The 16,543-nt window shown below is 46.1% G+C and overlaps 1 protein-coding gene across 1 annotated transcript in view; it reads left to right on the top strand.

The window, feature by feature from the left end:
• Positions 1-2,960: 2,960 nt before the first annotated feature.
• cop1 (COP1 E3 ubiquitin ligase) overlaps positions 2,961-16,543 on the top strand; it is a gene marked incomplete at its 5' end in the record, with an annotated part of 130,351 nt that continues 116,768 nt past the window's right edge. Inside the window, one exon of the mRNA XM_085977983.1 lies at positions 2,961-3,115. Coding sequence (XP_085834109.1) covers positions 2,961-3,115 — 155 coding nt within the window. The remainder of the gene's footprint in view (positions 3,116-16,543) is intronic.

The raw sequence follows: 16,543 nt of genomic DNA, 5'->3' as shown, positions 1-16,543 counted from the left end.
GAGACATGGGAGGGGAGATTGTATCCAGGTGGGACATGGGAGGGGAAATTGTATCCAGGTGAGACATGGGGGGGAGATTGTATCCAGGTGGGACATGGGAGGGGAGATTGTATCCAGGTGAGACATGGGAGGGGAAATTGTATCCAGGTGAGACATGGGGGGGAGATTGTATCCAGGTGAGACATGGGGAGGAGATTGTATCCAGGTGAGACATGGCGGGGAGATTGTATCCAGGTGGGACATGGGAGGGGAGATTGTATCCAGGTGAGACATGGGAGGGGAGATTGTATCCAGGTGAGACATGGGAGGGGAGATTGTATCCAGGTGGGACATGGGGGGGGGGGAGATTTTATCCAGGTGAGACATGGGGGGGGGAGATTGTATCCAGGTGAGACATGGGTGGGGAGATTGTATCCAGGTGGGATCGGTGGGGAGATTGTATCAAGGCGGGATCCGTGAGGAGATTGTATCCAGGCGGGATCCGTGAGGAGATTGTATCCAGGCGGGATCCGTGGGGAGATTGTATCCAGGCGGGATCCGTGGGGAGATTCAATTTTATTTGCCATATGTAACCAGTACCAGTACAAGTACAATTACAATGGAATGCTTACTCCCCGTAGGGACACGTCAGCTATTCATACAGCGCTGTGTTCAGAAAGTCAATACAATGGCTTCCAGTGGCAGTGGGAGCACGATGTTCCTCAGCTGCTCCATCCTCCTCGTCACCGCGGCCTCCTCCTCACTGTTACCGGCTCCAAGTGGTGGCCTGCTTCTCCTGCTCACGATCCGACCTCTGGCCGCCATGCGCGGCTCCCCTCCTCCCAGTCGGACTGCGAGCTTCACGCCATGGAGCTGCCGGCCGACGTGCTGCAGCGGGTCCTCGTGGCTACTGCTCGTTGCGCTGCGCTGCCTCTGCCCGACTCACCGAACACATCGTCGGGATGTGAATGCTCCAGTCGCCGCGGCCTCCTCCTCACCGTCGCCGGCTGCACGGTCCGACGGCCCGGGGCCTGCTTCTCTCTCTCACGGTTCGGCCTCTGGCCGCCATCCTCGGCTCCCCTCCTCCCAGTCGGAATGCCTTCCCGCCGAGGAGCTGCCGGCCGACATGCTCCAGCGGGTCGTCGTGGCTGCTGCTGCTCGCTGCGCTGCCTCTGCCCGACTCGCCGATCACTTCGCTCCGGTTGCGAGAGCGAGCGGAGAGAGCTGGCCGCCCGAAGCAGGGAGAGCGCGCTCAGCACCGGACCGTCTCGGCCGCCATCTTGACTCAAATTGTATCCAGGCGGGATCCGTGGGGAGATTGTATCCAGGCGGGATCCGTGGGGAGATTGTATCTAGGCGGGATCCGTGGGAGATTGTTTCCAGGCGGGATCCGTGGGGAGATTGTATCTAGGCGGGATTGGTGGGGAGATTGTATCCAGGCGGGATCCGTGGGGAGATTGTATCCAGACGGGATCGGTGGGGAGATTGTATCCAGGCGGGATCGGTGGGGAGATTGTATCCAGGCGGGATCCGTGGGGAGATTGTATCCAGGCGGGATTGGTGGGGAGATTGTATCCAGGCGGGATCCGTGGGGAGATTGTATTCAGGCGGGATCCGTGGGGAGATTGTATCCAGACGGGATCGGTGGGGAGATTGTATTCAGGCGGGATCCGTGGGGAGATTGTATCCAGGCGGGATCCGTGGGGAGATTGTATCCAGGCGGGATCGGTGGGGAGATTGTATCCAGGCGGGATCCGTGGGGAGATTGTATCCAGGCGGGATCCGTGGGGAGATTGTATCCAGGCGGGATCCGTGGGGAGATTGTATCCAGGCGGGATCCGTGGGGAGATTGTATCCAGGCGGGATCCGTGGGGAGATTGTATCCAGGCGGGATCCGTGGGGAGATTGTATCCAGGCGGGATCGGTGGGGAGATTGTATCCAGGCGGGATCGGTGGGGAGATTGTATCCAGGCGGGGTCCGTGGGGAGATTGTATCCAGGCGGGGTCCGTGGGGAGATTGTATCCAGGCGGGGTCCGTGGGGAGATTGTATCCAGGCGGGGTCCGTGGGGAGATTGTATCCAGGCGGGGTCCGTGGGGAGATTGTATCCAGGCGGGGTCCGTGGGGAGATTGTATCCAGGCGGGGAGTAGTGTATCAAGGGTGGGTGGTGGGATGAGTCCCAAGACCCCTCATTGATACCTGAAGTTAATACATGGCAGGATATGGTCACTGCTGATCCCTGCTGTTCACAACAATAACTTGTATTTATATAGCTCCTTTTAACGCAGTAAAACGTCCCAAGGAACTTCACAGGAGAGTTATCAAAAAAATTTGACACCGAGCCATATGAGATGCTGGGGTAGATGAAGGTAGGTTTTAAGGAGCATCTTAAAGGAGGAAAGAAAGGTAGGGAGGCGGAGAGGTTTAGGGAGTGAATTCCAGAGGTTGGGCCTTGGCAGCTGAAGGCATGGAGCGATTAAAATCGGGGATGCGCGCAAGAAGCCAGAATTGGAGGAGCGCAGATATCTCTAAGGGATGTAGGGCTGGAGGAGATATCCGATCGGGAGGGGAAACGGCATGGAGGGATTTGAAAATAAGGATAGGAATTTTTAAATCGAGGCTTAACTGGGAGCTAATGTAGATCAGCGAGCACAAGGGTGATAGGTGAACAGGACTTGGTGTGAGTTAGGATACGTTCAGTAGAGCTTTGGATGACCTCAAGTTTATGTAGGGTAGTATGTGGGAGGCCAACCAGGAGTGCTTTAGTTAAGTTAAGCCTAGAGGTAACAAAGGCATGGATGAGGTTTTCAGCAGCAGATGAGCTGAGGCAGGTGCGGAGACGGGCGATGTTAGAGGTGCAAATAGACGGTCTTTGTGATCACGTATATGTGGTCGGAAGCCCGCCTGATCCCCGCTGTTCACTGATCCCTACTGTTCCTTTCACTTCACCCATAATAATTTCTTTATGAAATTGTTGCCTTTTTTCTTGCAGCATTGAATTTGACAGAGATTGTGATTTCTTTGCCATTGCTGGTGTGACGAAGCGAATCAAGGTTTTTGAGTACGGTACTGTGATCCAGGACGCCGTGGACATTCACTATCCAGTCAATGAAATGACCTGCAACTCCAAAATCAGGTCAGTACTTTCACTACAAGCATTGGTCTAAGTGCATCATAAACATCAGCAGAATTCAGTCTGGTGTAGAACAGTCGAAGGTTCCTCTACTCTGTCCCATCAGATATTCCCAGGGCAGGTACGGCACGGGTTAGATACAACTTAAACCTCATTCTACACTGCCCCATCAGATATTCCCAGGGCAGGTACGGCACGGGTTAGATACAACTTAAACCTCATTCTACACTGCCCCATCAGATATTCCCAGGGCAGGTACGGCACGGGTTAGATACAACTTAAACCTCATTCTACACTGCCCCATCAGATATTCCCAGGGCAGGTACGGTGCGGGTTAGATACAACTTAAACCTCATTCTACACTGCCCCATCAAACAATCCTGTTGGACTGCTTGCTGCTTTTTTGTCTCGTTACTTTAAACACCAGATTACACACACGCTCAGTTGCAGCAATACAGGATCAGCCTTTATTGAAAGCTCATACCATCCACAGCCAGTATGGACTCTGAGACATCATACTATCCACGATTCCAGTATGAGGTGCTGTGAGACATGCTTCATGATTCCAGTATGAGTTGCTGAACAGCAGATGTTCCCTGCCCGGGCCATTCAAAATACTGTGCATGCGTGGTTTTTACATTGAAAAGCTGACTGCGCAGGTTCCCTGGAATGCCGTGCAGCTTAGAGGGAACATTGCTGAACAGTGGTTCACTCGCATCTCTTATACCGAGTTTCACCTTTGATCATTCCATTCCATGCATAACACCAATAAATCATAGTGCATCAAAGAGACAAATGTCAACAGAGTAACAACATACCACCTATCAGAATTAACCTATCAATTAATGATTGTCACCTACACTTTCCTGACTTTCAATAGAATGTACCTCAGTACCAAATTGAAACCTTTTCAGGAATCATGCTCATGTGATTTATGTTACTCAGGGATGCACACTCACATCTTTTCCTAACCCCTATTTGAGTTCCTGAAATTCACGCATAATCACCTAGGAAAATGGTTTTAGCAAAATTCCCATTATATTACCATTTCATCTTATTCCTGAGCCCTGGAGAAACGTTACCATCCAATACATGAGCCCTGGAGAAACGTTACCATCCAATACATGAGCCCTGGAGAAACGTTACCATCCAATACATGAGCCCTGGAGAAACGTTACCATCCAATACATGAGCCCTGGAGAAACGTTACCATCCAATACATGAGCCCTGGAGAAACGTTACCATCCAATACATGAGAGCCCTGGAGAAACGTTACCATCCAATACAATATGATTGTCACCACTTAACTTTTTGGACCTTTTATTGCTCAAAATACTCCACAAAGCGATCCAGTCTGCAAGATCAGGGATGTTCGCTACCTTAACGCAACAGTCTGTCCCCGCCAAAAATTTTCTTTAACATACAGTTTGGACGGAACCACATAGACTGGACCTTTTCAAAAAGAAAATTTGATTATCCCCTTAAATTTCAGAGAAATTTCCCTTCTCGTGTGCTTGAACAGTAATTTATCTAATCAGTTTAAATTTCACAAACAAATTGTGCCCAGGCTTGACGGTTTTACAAAGGAGAGAAAAGTAATTGCATTTGCCAAACCCCCCGAGCAATGTGTCTTGGAAGATAACAAATGACTCCGAATAGGGTAAATCCAAGCATTGAAAAGGCAAAGTCTTAAGTCCAATTTTTGTCACCATGTTGCGAGTTTCAAGATCCATCAATATCTGCAGATAAGAAGTTAAAGTCTGCAAAGAACCACTCTTGGTAATCTTACGCCATCAACACAAATATAGTCCTCTGCTTAAAAGAAAAAAACAGAAAATCCATTGTGGCTCCTGAGCCCAATGGGTTAATTCATCAATTCTTGATTCTCTTCTGTCACTGTGGGGAAACATCATTCCAATTTAAAAAAAAACTTAAAATGTAAAAATGTCCAAAATGTTTACATTCAGCAATGCAAACGTTGTTACGTAGTTAATTACAAAGAATTCATTGCTGCTTGTGAAAAGAGTTAACTTTTTTTTGCATTTCAGAAAAAGACAAACCCAGACAACATCAGTCAGTGTCAGCTTGTGTCACATAGCTTCTCGCAGCTTTCAAGAAAATGTAAAACACTTTAGGCAAATAAAAAAAACTTGCTTTTGCAAACTCTTTGTGCCTTTGAAAATTACAAAGATCCTGATCAATTCAATTCAGCAGGTAAAAACATCATTAACAACACCACTATAAACATTCTGCGAAACAATTCTGTAGTACAAGCCAACTACAGGATGTCTTCAGATTGTAATCATACTGGTGATAGCCGGAGCATTCCCATTCCCCCCCCTTGTCACACATTCCAGTACCATTAAGATGAATAAACAATCGCCTCAAAGCATTGAGTACTTGAAATTGGTCACAAATTCAAAAATGCTAATTTTTTAAGCAATATAATCTCATGTCCGGAACTAGAGACTTGCACACAATTTACAACAACCATAATTTCACCATGGTCATAATAAAAGTCTGGTTTTCACAATTTAATAGATAAGTTAACCTCAATAACTCCAACTTCAGACCAATATCTTAAACACAACTTCAAAAAGAGGGCATAGCCACAACCAATGATACAGTAACATTTACACACACTTTGTAAAGACATTAACATTCACACTGAAAACAAAAAAAAATTCTGTAGAATTGAGACATGATCTTCGCTTTTCTCCTTTATCTATTTTATCCTTATCTGAGGAAGGATATACTTGCCTTAGAGGCGGTGCCACGAAGGTTCACTAGATTGATTTCTGGGATGAGACGGCTGTCCTATGATGAGAGGTTGTGTAGAATGGGCTGATACTCTGGAGTTTAGAAGAATGAGAGGTGATCTCATTGAAATATACAAGATTCTGAGGGGGATTGACAGGATAGATGCTGAGATTGTTTCCCCTGGCTGCAGAGTCTAGAACTAGGAGGTCATAGTCTCGGGATAAGGGATTGACCATTTAAGACTGAGATGAGGAATTTCTTCGCTCAGGGTTGTGAATCTTTAGAATTCTCTATCCCAAAGGGCTGAGTCGTTGGGTATATTCAAGGCTGAGATAGATAGATTTTTGGACTCTTGGGGAATCAAAGGCAATGGGGATTGAGTGGAAAAGTGGAGTTGAGGTTGAAGATCAGCCATGATATTGAATGGTGGAGCAGGGTTGAGGTGGCCATATGGCCGGCTCCTGATTCTTATGTTATGTTCTTTTTCCCTTAAACCAATTTTCAATTTATGATGTTTCCTATTGAATCCCATTCTGTACTGATTCAAAATCTTTAACTCTCAGTCCGTGTCCTCAACCAAGCCTGTACAATTCTTAACATTTTTCTGTGGTATATGGGAGGGGTATTTTTTTTTATTCGTTTATGGGATCAGGGCGTCGCTGGCGATGCCAGCATTTATTGCTCATCCCTAGTTGCCCTTGAGAAGGTGGTGGTGAGCCGCCGCCTTGAACCGCTGCAGTCCGTGTGGTGATGGTACTCCCACAATGCTGGTAGGGAGGGAGTTCCAGGATTTTGACCCAGCGACGATGAAGGATCAGCGATATACTTCTAAATCAGGATGGTGTGTGACTTGGAGGGGAACTTGGAGGTGGTGGTGTTCCCATGTGCCTGCTGCCCTTGTCCTTCGAGGTGGAAGAGGTCGCGGGTTTGGGAGGTGCTGCCGAAGAAGCCTTGGCAAGTTGCTGCAGTGCATCTTGTAGACTGTACACACTGCAGCCACGGTACGCCGGTGGTGGAGGGAGTGAATGTTTAAGGTGGAGGATGGGGTGTCAATCAAGCAGGCTGCTTTGTCCTGGATGGTGTCGAGCTTCTTGAGTGTTGTTGGAGCTGCACTCATCCAGGCAAGTGGAGAGTATTCCATCACACTCCTTACTTGTGCCTTGTAGATGGTGGAAAGGCTTTGGGGAGTCAGGAGGTGAGACACTCGCTGCAGAATACCTAGCCTCTGACCTGCTCTTGTTGCCACAGTATTTATGTGGCTGGTTGAGTTAAGTTTCTGGTTAATGGTGACCCCCCAGGATGTTGATTGTGGGGGATTCGGCGATGGTGATGCCATTGAATGGCCTGGGGAGGTGGTTAGACTCTCGCTTGTTGGAGATAGTCATTGCCTGGCACTTCTGTGGCGCGAATGTTACCTGCCACTTATCAGCCCAAGCCTGAACGTCGTCCAGGTCTTGTTGCATGTGGGCATGGACTGCTTCATTATCTGTGGAGCTGCAAATGGCACTGAACACTGTGCAGTCGTCAGCGAACATCTCTATTTCTGACCTTATGTTGGAGGGAAGGTCATTGATGAAGCAGCTGAAGATGGTATAACAACATAGGGTAAAGGAAACGCTGAAGATTCAGTCGAGAATCCCAGTCCTTCTCTCAGTTCACCCTTCGGAACTGCTGTAACTGTGCCTCTCAACATTTTCAACATTCCAAGTCTCATTCTGCCTCCCTTTTGACCATGCTTACAACTCCCACATTTTAGGTTTTCACTGAACATCCCATCAGTTCTGAGACAGCCCATTCGTACAGAAACTTCAAGTGCTCTGAGCAAGTTTCTCCCATTGCTTTCATCTCTAACTGTTTCTGCATCAGTTTCTCAGTAATTGCTCCTCCTGAGTCTGGGGTGATGGGGTACTGTCTCTGGGGAGGGAGATCCCCTCCCTCCAGGACCACCTCAACCTGCATTCATTCGGCGGACTGTGTGTCAATTAAAGATCATTTCCATTGCCCTTCCACAGATAGCTCAATAAGGGGACGGACACCCTTATCCTGAAGTAAGGGTCCTAAGAGAATGACGTGTGTTTGAAGCGCGGCCTCACTTGCGGAATCTTCCCCCGGCCTTACCAACTGGATTGAGGTCTCATTGCTTCCTTTTCCTGATTCTTCAACTTTTGTTCTAACTTCTCTACTTTAGCCAATCTATCCCTGTCCTCTATTAATCAATGGGTCGGAACCTAGGTTCCTCCGGGCCCCGCTCCCCTCATCCGACCCCACCCGGTATTTATCCACTCGGGTCCATCTGACTTCCATCACTGTCACCCCTGTCTCGCTTCCATGACCTGGATACCTGCAGCTGTCTGCTACAGGCTTTCCACCTTCACCATAAATTTATCAAAACTCTTGTCCCCACCCCAGGCATTTACTTCCAGCACTACTGAGGGGCGGGTAGAAGGATCAAAATAATCTCTCTCTCTATCATCCCCATAATAACTGATGTCAATCCAACTTGTTCCCAAGCCTTTACACAACTGGAATATACGTTCCCCCACTTCCCTGGGTCCTTCCTCTGGTAAGGCAAGGCGCTTTTTCAACTCTGCCCGAATGAGCAACTATTATTCTACCGAGCAGGGACCTGGGGTTTGTTTCAAAATCTAACACCTTTCCCCGCTGATTCCCTAAAGCCCATATAACTGTATGAACCCTCTGCTTCTCTGATATTTCCCCTGACTGTCACCACCCGAGAATATTACACCACCATTGAGAAAACTTAAGATCCTGAAGCGGTGCAGGTCCCACTTCACCAAGGATAGCTCTCGTCCTGTAAATTTACCCCTCCTTGCTCCTGCCAGGAATCCCCAAAACCACTAAAGGTAGTGTTCCCTTCTCGACTTCCATAGGGAGTGAAAGATTCATGATCATGTTCTCGCATTGTCCGCCCGAACGTGCTCCCCGCGCTCTCCACATTACTGGAAGGTCGGGTGTAATGTTGCGGGGTGACAAGCATCTGAGGAGCTGAAGAGGCATCTCACTGCTCCTCCTCCATACCGAACATTGCCACTCGAACCACGCAGGTTCAGGGCTCTGAAGTCAGAGAAGTCAAAGGGGGTGCGGAAGGGAATGATGGCCATGCTCCCTGTCCCTTAATCCCCTTTTCAACTCTTGGACCTGGGGAATCCTCTGAACACCACCAGGCTTCATCAATTTCTGTCTCCGCTGGACAAGCTAAAATCACCAAATGCTGCAGCTTCGAGATTCCTTTCTCTCGTTCTTGATTCCTGTTCTGTTCAGCAGCAAGCTGCTGATCAAGCATCAGAATAGTCCTGGCTGCTCCGAGCACCTGGAATCGCCAGTTCTCTGTCTCTTTCCTGGCTGCTGCTAGCTGCTCTGTACGTCCTGCTCACTGCTGTATAAGTTCTGAGACTTCCCTATCTCTGGCCTCGGCTTCCTCCTAATTTCTGAATCCCCAGCATTTGATGCTGTAACACTAACACCGTTCTCTCTCTCTCACTTTTTAACCCTAACACAATCTTTTTTAACTGGGCACTCTCCACTAAGGGCTGCTGTGCCTCTCTCCATCCTCCAGTCATTGTTTCCTGCCCTATCCCGTAGGGCCCCCTTTAGACTCGATCCATTTATTAAGAAATGAAAGGACCTCGTCTGGATATTCTCTGATCCTCCCATTGCGAACTGGAGATCCCTTTAAGTCGCGACAACTAAGAGAATACACACCCCTCGAACTGATGTGTGGGAAACACTTCCTCGAACCAAATCCAACTTCAACGAAATGTGAAAAAATCACTGAACCAACTTCGACATGACAAACTTTGAAAATATCATGTTGGTCCAGCTCAGACTTAACTAAATTTGAAAAAAAATCACGTCAGGGTCACCAAGATGTGGGACTGCTTTCTTGTTCCTTTTCTTAGTTTAAACGCCAGATCTCTCTCTCACTCAGTTGTAGCAATGCAGGATCAGTCAATTCAATTCAATTCAATTCAAATCGCTTTATTGGCATGACAAGTTACATCTTATGTTGCCAAAGCATCGAAAAACATTCATGTTTGTACACAAAAATACAGATCTATCCATACAGTGTATAAACAGATATATCCCTGAGTGTATAAATATACTTTCATATAATTTATATATACTCTTTTCTTATATTTAGTGGTTGTCCCTCTGTTTATGGCAAGCTGTAACATAGTGTGCCGCTAGTGTTACACAATTTCTCTCTTCCCCTAGTAGGTATGGGAGTTTTTGGTCGTCATTCAAATTTCTGAATTCCGGGCATATTTTTGTGAATTTTGGATAGAAATTCTCCCTTATGCCCTGATATTTTCTACAAGCTGTGAGGAAGTGCATCTCTGTCTCCACCGCTCCCTGACTGCAGTGAGAGCATATCCTGTCCTCTCTTGGTAGTCGGGTCTGCCTGTGTCTACCTTTTTCGATCGCCAGGCTATGTTCACTAAGTCTGTACATTGTCAAGGTTTTTCTCAGTTTGCTATCCTTTACCATGGTCAGGTAATCAGCCATGTTGTATTGTCTGTTTAGGGCCAAGTAGCAATTGAGTTTGCTTTGGATTTTTGTTGTTTCTGCCCAATATGACAGATATTTTTCCTTTTGTTTAGTGACAATTGTGTTGGGTCGAATTCTTTGTGTTACGCTGTCACTGTCCTGGGGCTGGTTATTGTTAGCAGTGTTAGTAGTTACTTCACTGAGTCCCAGGACTAGTTGACTGAGGGTATTCTTCTTTATGGTCCTCTCTTGGCATTTCAGGGCTTCGTAATGATAGCATTGGGGGTTGCTCATTTCTAGGTGTTTCCAAAATTTGGTGGCTCTTTTTTGGATAGTGATTATTAATGGATATTGGCCTAGTTCTGCCCTGCATGCATTGTTTACGGTTTTCCTTTGAGTCCGGAGGATACTTTTACAGAATTCTGCATGTAGGATCTCAATTGGGTGTTTGTCCCATTTTGCAAATTCTTGTTGTGTTAGCGGTCCCCACACTTCACTGCCATAGAGTGCAATTGGTTCAATTACTGATTTGAAAATTTTGAGCCAAATGCTAATTGGGATTTCTATTTGGATTGACTTTTTAATGGCATAGAAAGCCCTTCTTGCTTTCTCTTTCAGTTCATTCACAGCCAGTTTGAAATTTCCCGTAGAACTGATTTTTAAGCCCAAGTATGTGTAGTTAGTGGTTTGTTCAATTTTGGTTGTTCCTAGTGTGAAATTTATTTTGGGTCCCTGATGTCTGGATCTTTGCTGGAACACAAGGACTTTGGTTTTTTGGGGATTTATTGTCAGTGCCCAAGTCTGGCAGTACGACTCCAGCAGATCCAGGTTCTGCTGTAGACCCTCCTTAGTTGGTGACAGCAGAACCAGGTTGTCTGCATAGAGGAGGAATTTAACCTTGGATTCATATAGGGTGCGGCTGGGTGCTGTAGATTGTTCAAGTAGTTTTGCCAATTCATTTATGTAAATATTAAAGAGTGTCGGTGAGATTGGCGAGCCCTGCGTCACCCCCCGCCCCTGTGGGAAGTATTTTGTTTGTTTGTCTCCAATTTTTACTGCACATTTGTTGTTTGTGTACATTGATTTAATTACATCATATGTTTTTCCCCCTACCCCGCTTTCGATAAGTTTCAGGAATAAACCGTCATGCCAGATGGAATCGAAAGCCTTCTGGAAATCTATAAAGCATGCGTAGATTTTGCTTTTGTTTTGATGAACGTGTTTGTCAATTAGGGTCTGTAGGGTGAAGATATGATCTGATGTTCTATAGTTTGGCAGGAATCCAATTTGGCTTTTACTCAAGACATTGTGCTCCTCAAGGAAGTTTATAAGTCTTTTGTTTATGATACTACAGAATACCTTCCCCAGGTTACTGTTTACACAGCTGCCTCGATAGTTATTTGGGTCGACTTTGTCCCCACTTTTGTATATGGGCGTCATGAGTCCTTTGTTCCAGATATCAGGGAAGTAACCGACACTCAGAACCAAGTTGAAGAGTTTTAGGATAGCCAGTTTCATTTTATCGTCTGTGTGTTTAATCATCTCGCTTAGTATGCCGTCTGCCCCGCAAGCTTTTCCTGGTCGCAGGTCCTTGAGTTTTTCAAAAAGTTCTTTTTCTGTTATTATGGAGTCTAGTGGGTTTTGGTTATCTTTTATGGCCATTTCGAGCTTTTCCAGTTTTTTGCATATTTGGTGTTGCTCTGGCCTTAGTGTGTTTTTCTGGTATAATTTTTCAAAGTGGTTTTCCCATGTGTCTCCATTTTGAATGGCCAATTTGTCGTGTTGTTTTTTGTGTAATGTATTCCAGTTGTCCCAGAAACAATTGGAATCAATGGATTCCTCAATGGAGCTGAGTGTATTCTTAATATATTGCTCTTTTTTGGTTCTGAGTGTGTTTCTGTATTGTGTTAGTGTCTGACAATAAGTAAGGCGTAATTCCTCGTTTTCTGGATGTCTGTGTTTTTGGTTTGATAATTTTCTAAGTTTTTTCCTCATGTTATGGCAATCTGGGTCAAACCATTTTTCATAGTTTTTTGTTTTGGGTTTGTTCTTGCGAGCTATCAAGTTTGACCTTGTTGCCAAATTATCAAAAATATTGTTTAGGTTATTCACTGCCCGGTTTACGCCTTCTTTATTGTGTGTGTATATGTTATCCAGAAAGGTGTCCAAGAGAGCTTGAGTTGATTCATCGCTAATTGCTTTCTGGTATTTTTCCGTGTCGTTTTTGGCCCATCTGTACGATTTTTTGGTGTTGTACAGTTTACTGGGTTGTGTTTCTATGTTGTTTGTTTCTGTCTTTTTGAGATACATAGTAATTTGACTATGATCTGACAGTGTTGTTTGTAGTTTGACTGTGAATGCTCTGAAAGAGGATGGGTCCAAATCCGTAATCATATAGTCTACGGTGCTGCAGCCAAGAGGTGAGCAATAGGTCGGTCTTCCTTGGAGGTCTCCCATGAACCTACCATTGACAATGTACAGACCCAGGCTTCGACAGCGCTGTAGGAGTTGTTTTCCGTTCGTATTTGTCTGCTTGTCGCAGTTATGCCTGTATGGAAGGGAAGGGATATCGAAGTGGTTATTCCCGAATATGTAATTGTTTCCCTGATTATTGGTGAAGTCTGGTTCTTCGCCAGTTCTTGAATTGAGGTCACCACAGATCAACACGTTCCCCTTGGCCTGGAATTGGATAATCTCCCTCTCAATGTTGGAGAAGGTGTCCTCTTTAAAATACGGGGATTCCGTTGGGGGGATATAGAGTGCGCAAATGAAAACATCTTGGGTGTTAGAGATAATCCCCCTCTCAATTTTGAGCCACATGTGGTTTTCGCCTTTTTTTAATAAATTTGATGCAATTCTTAAGCTCTGTTTTAAACCAAATCAGTATGCCTCCGGAGTCTCTGCCTTGGGTTACTCCTGGTAATTTATTGGAGGGGACCACCAGCTCTGTGTACCCTTGGGGACGGCCAGTGTGTCCTTTTCCTTTATACCAAGTTTCCTGTAAAATGATAATATCTAGATCTTTAGTTTCATCTGTGAACTCTGGGGTCCTACTCTTCACGTCGAGCACCGAAGAGCGTAGACCTTGGATATTCCAGGTCGAAATATATAAGGATTTCATGTTAAGTTTGATCTTTTACTATGATATGTTAAAGAATGATATGTGTTTGTCGTGTCTAAATGTGGGAAAAAAAGATCATCTCAGTTGTCTATAAATGCTAATACTACTTGGTTACAATTCTTTCTATTAATTAGTCCTTGATTTTTTTCATTTTCTGATCCATAAGGCAGAAGTAGATGCTGCTGCACGTCTGCTTATTGTCTCTTAATGGATTGTCTCTGTCTGAGATATTGCGTACGCCCTGTGCATCTCTCCCTCTGTCTGGCTGGGAGCGGTCCTGTTCCCCTGTGGGACAGGAGTGGTGCAGGTCGGATATTGTTGTTGTGCATGGGGATCCTCTCTGGTCCCGGTTGGTGTGGTGGTGGTCTCTGTAGTGGTCCTGGTATGTACCCCGCTGATCTCTGGTGGTCGGGGGGGGGGGGGGTCCTCTTGGGGTCTGGGTATGGACCCGGTTAAAAGCGACGTCCTTCAGGGCTTTAGCAAAGATCGATATTCGTTTCCTGTGGATGTGGACGCGGTTGTAAAGACATTCCTCATCGAGGGTGGGGTGTTGGGCCAGGTGCATGTTGTGTTTTGATTCACAGTCTCTTGCAATGCTGGCATTTATCTCATGAATTGTGTTGCTGTTAAAGTCTGTTCTCGGCAATAAAGATCAGTCTTTATTGAAACCTGATACCATCTACAACCAGTATGGGCTCTGTGAGGCATCATCGTATCCACGATTCCAGTATCAGGTGCTGAGACATACTTCACGATTCCAGTATGGGCTGCTGAACAGTGGTTCACTCACATCTCTCATACCAAATTTCACCTTTGATCACTGCATTCCATGCATACCACCAATAAATCATAGTACATCAAAGATACATACAAATGACAACAGAATAACATAAACCCAACAAAGATGCACTTCCATAAACACAAGTATGTTGATTGCTGTCATAAACTTTCCCATCATTTATTACCATGCCTAGAGGTGATCTAATTTCCGTCAAACTCTTCTCATTTCCCCCATAACACAAGTGACCAAGCTGACATACTCCAGACCATTACAGATATGGCTGAATGACTCTTATACATTCTTACTATTTTACTTCCCTGTGAAGATATCCTTGCTTTTAGGCCTGATTACACAATTTACAACACATGCTCAGCAGAAAGCTGTTTTAACTCGTGTGCTGATCGCACAACTTCCCAGAAATAACATTTGAGTTACTTGGGTAATGCGGACTTTCGCTCTCAACTCCCAGGTCAGGTACAGCACGGGTTAGATACAGAGTAAAGCCCCCTCTACACTGTCCCATCAAACACTCCCAGGGCAGGTACAGCATGGGTTAGATACAGAGTAAAGCTCCCTCTACACTGTCCCATCAAACACTCCCAGGGCAAGTACAGCACGGGTTAGATACAGAGTAAAGCTCCCTCTACACTGTCCCATCAAACACTCCCAGGGCAGGTACAGCACGGGTTAGATACAGAGTAAAGCTCCCTCTACACTGTCCCATCAAACACTCCCAGGGCAAGTACAGCACGGGTTAGATACAGAGTAAGTCTCCCTCTACACTGTCCCATCAAACACTCCCAGGGCAGGTACAGCACGGGTTAGATACAGAGTAAAGCTCCCTCTACACTGTCCCATCAAACACTCCCAGGGCAGGTACAGCACGGGTTAGATACAGAGTAAGTCTCCCTCTACACTGTCCCATCAAACACTCCCAGGGCAGGTACAGCACGGGTTAGATACAGAGTAAGTCTCCCTCTACACTGTCCCATCAAACACTCCCAGGGCAGGTACAGCACGGGTTAGATGCAGAGTAAGTCTCCCTCTACACTGTCCCATCAAACACTCCCAGGGCAGGTACAGCACGGGTTAGATACAGAGTAAGTCTCCCTCTACACTGTCCCATCAAACACTCCCAGGGCAGGTACAGCACGGGTTAGATGCAGAGCAAAGCTCCCTCTACACTGTCCCATCAAACGGATATAGAGGCACTGGCGAATGTGCTCAATAGATTTACAAGGATCATACCAGAACTGAGAGGATATAAAAAGCAGAAAAGGCTGGAGCTCTTTTCTCTCTAAAAGGTAATGCTGATAGTTCTTCAAAATTATGAAGGGGATTGAGAGGGTAGATGTCGAGAAATTCCTCCGGTGTTCCCGGGCAGGAACTCACCGACTGTACAGATGGTTATGGGAGGGAATTAGATATATTTCTTTAAAGGGAAAAATTTGCACGGCTATGTGGAAGGGGACTAATTGGATCACTTCAAAGAGCACGATGGGCCGAATAGCCTCCTTCTGTCTTTTATCATTCTATGATTCTAACTCGATGTCTAAGGGCCTGGGGAGTCCCTAAGTAATCATAAGAGAGTGGAAAAGCGAGTAGACAGGTACAATAAATAATTTAAAAAGCTATTGGAATATTGGCCTTTATCTCGGGCTGGATTACGGCTGTACAGAGCTCTGGTTAGACCCCAGCTGGAGAACAGTGTTCAGTTCTGGGCACCGCACCTCAGGAAGGCTATATTGGCCTTGGAGTGGGTGTACTGTAGATTCACCAGAATGATACCGGGGATAGAAGGTTAAATTATGATAGGTTGCATAGACTAGGCTTGTATTCCCTCGAATATCTTCTCCGGCAGTCCCTCGGAACCGAGGATCCCTTGAATATAGAAGATTAAGGGGTGAACTACTTGAGGTGTTTAAGATGATTAAAGGAGTTGATAGGGTAGATAAAAGAGAAACTGTTTGCTCTGGTGGGGAGTCCAGAACAAGAGGCATAACCTTAAAATTAGAGCTGGACTGTTAAGGGGTGTTGTCAGGAAGCAGTTCTTCACAAAGGGCAGTGAAAATCTGGAACTCTGTCCCCCAGAAAACTGTGGATGCTGGGGATCTATTGGAGCTGAGGTCGACCAAGCCGAGTTGGCCAAGGCTATCGAGATTTGGAGTTTAGGTACAGATCAGCCATAATCTAATAGAATGACACAACAAGTTCAAGGGGCTGAATGCCCTCCTCCTGTTCCAAGGTTGTGGCAGATAGC

Source organism: Somniosus microcephalus, chromosome 3 (genome assembly GCF_052327205.1).
Source record: "Somniosus microcephalus isolate GS21.2 chromosome 3, FLI_Smic_1.0, whole genome shotgun sequence".
NCBI lineage: Eukaryota > Metazoa > Chordata > Chondrichthyes > Squaliformes > Somniosidae > Somniosus > Somniosus microcephalus.
This window is presented reverse-complemented; position numbering and strand designations above follow the sequence as displayed.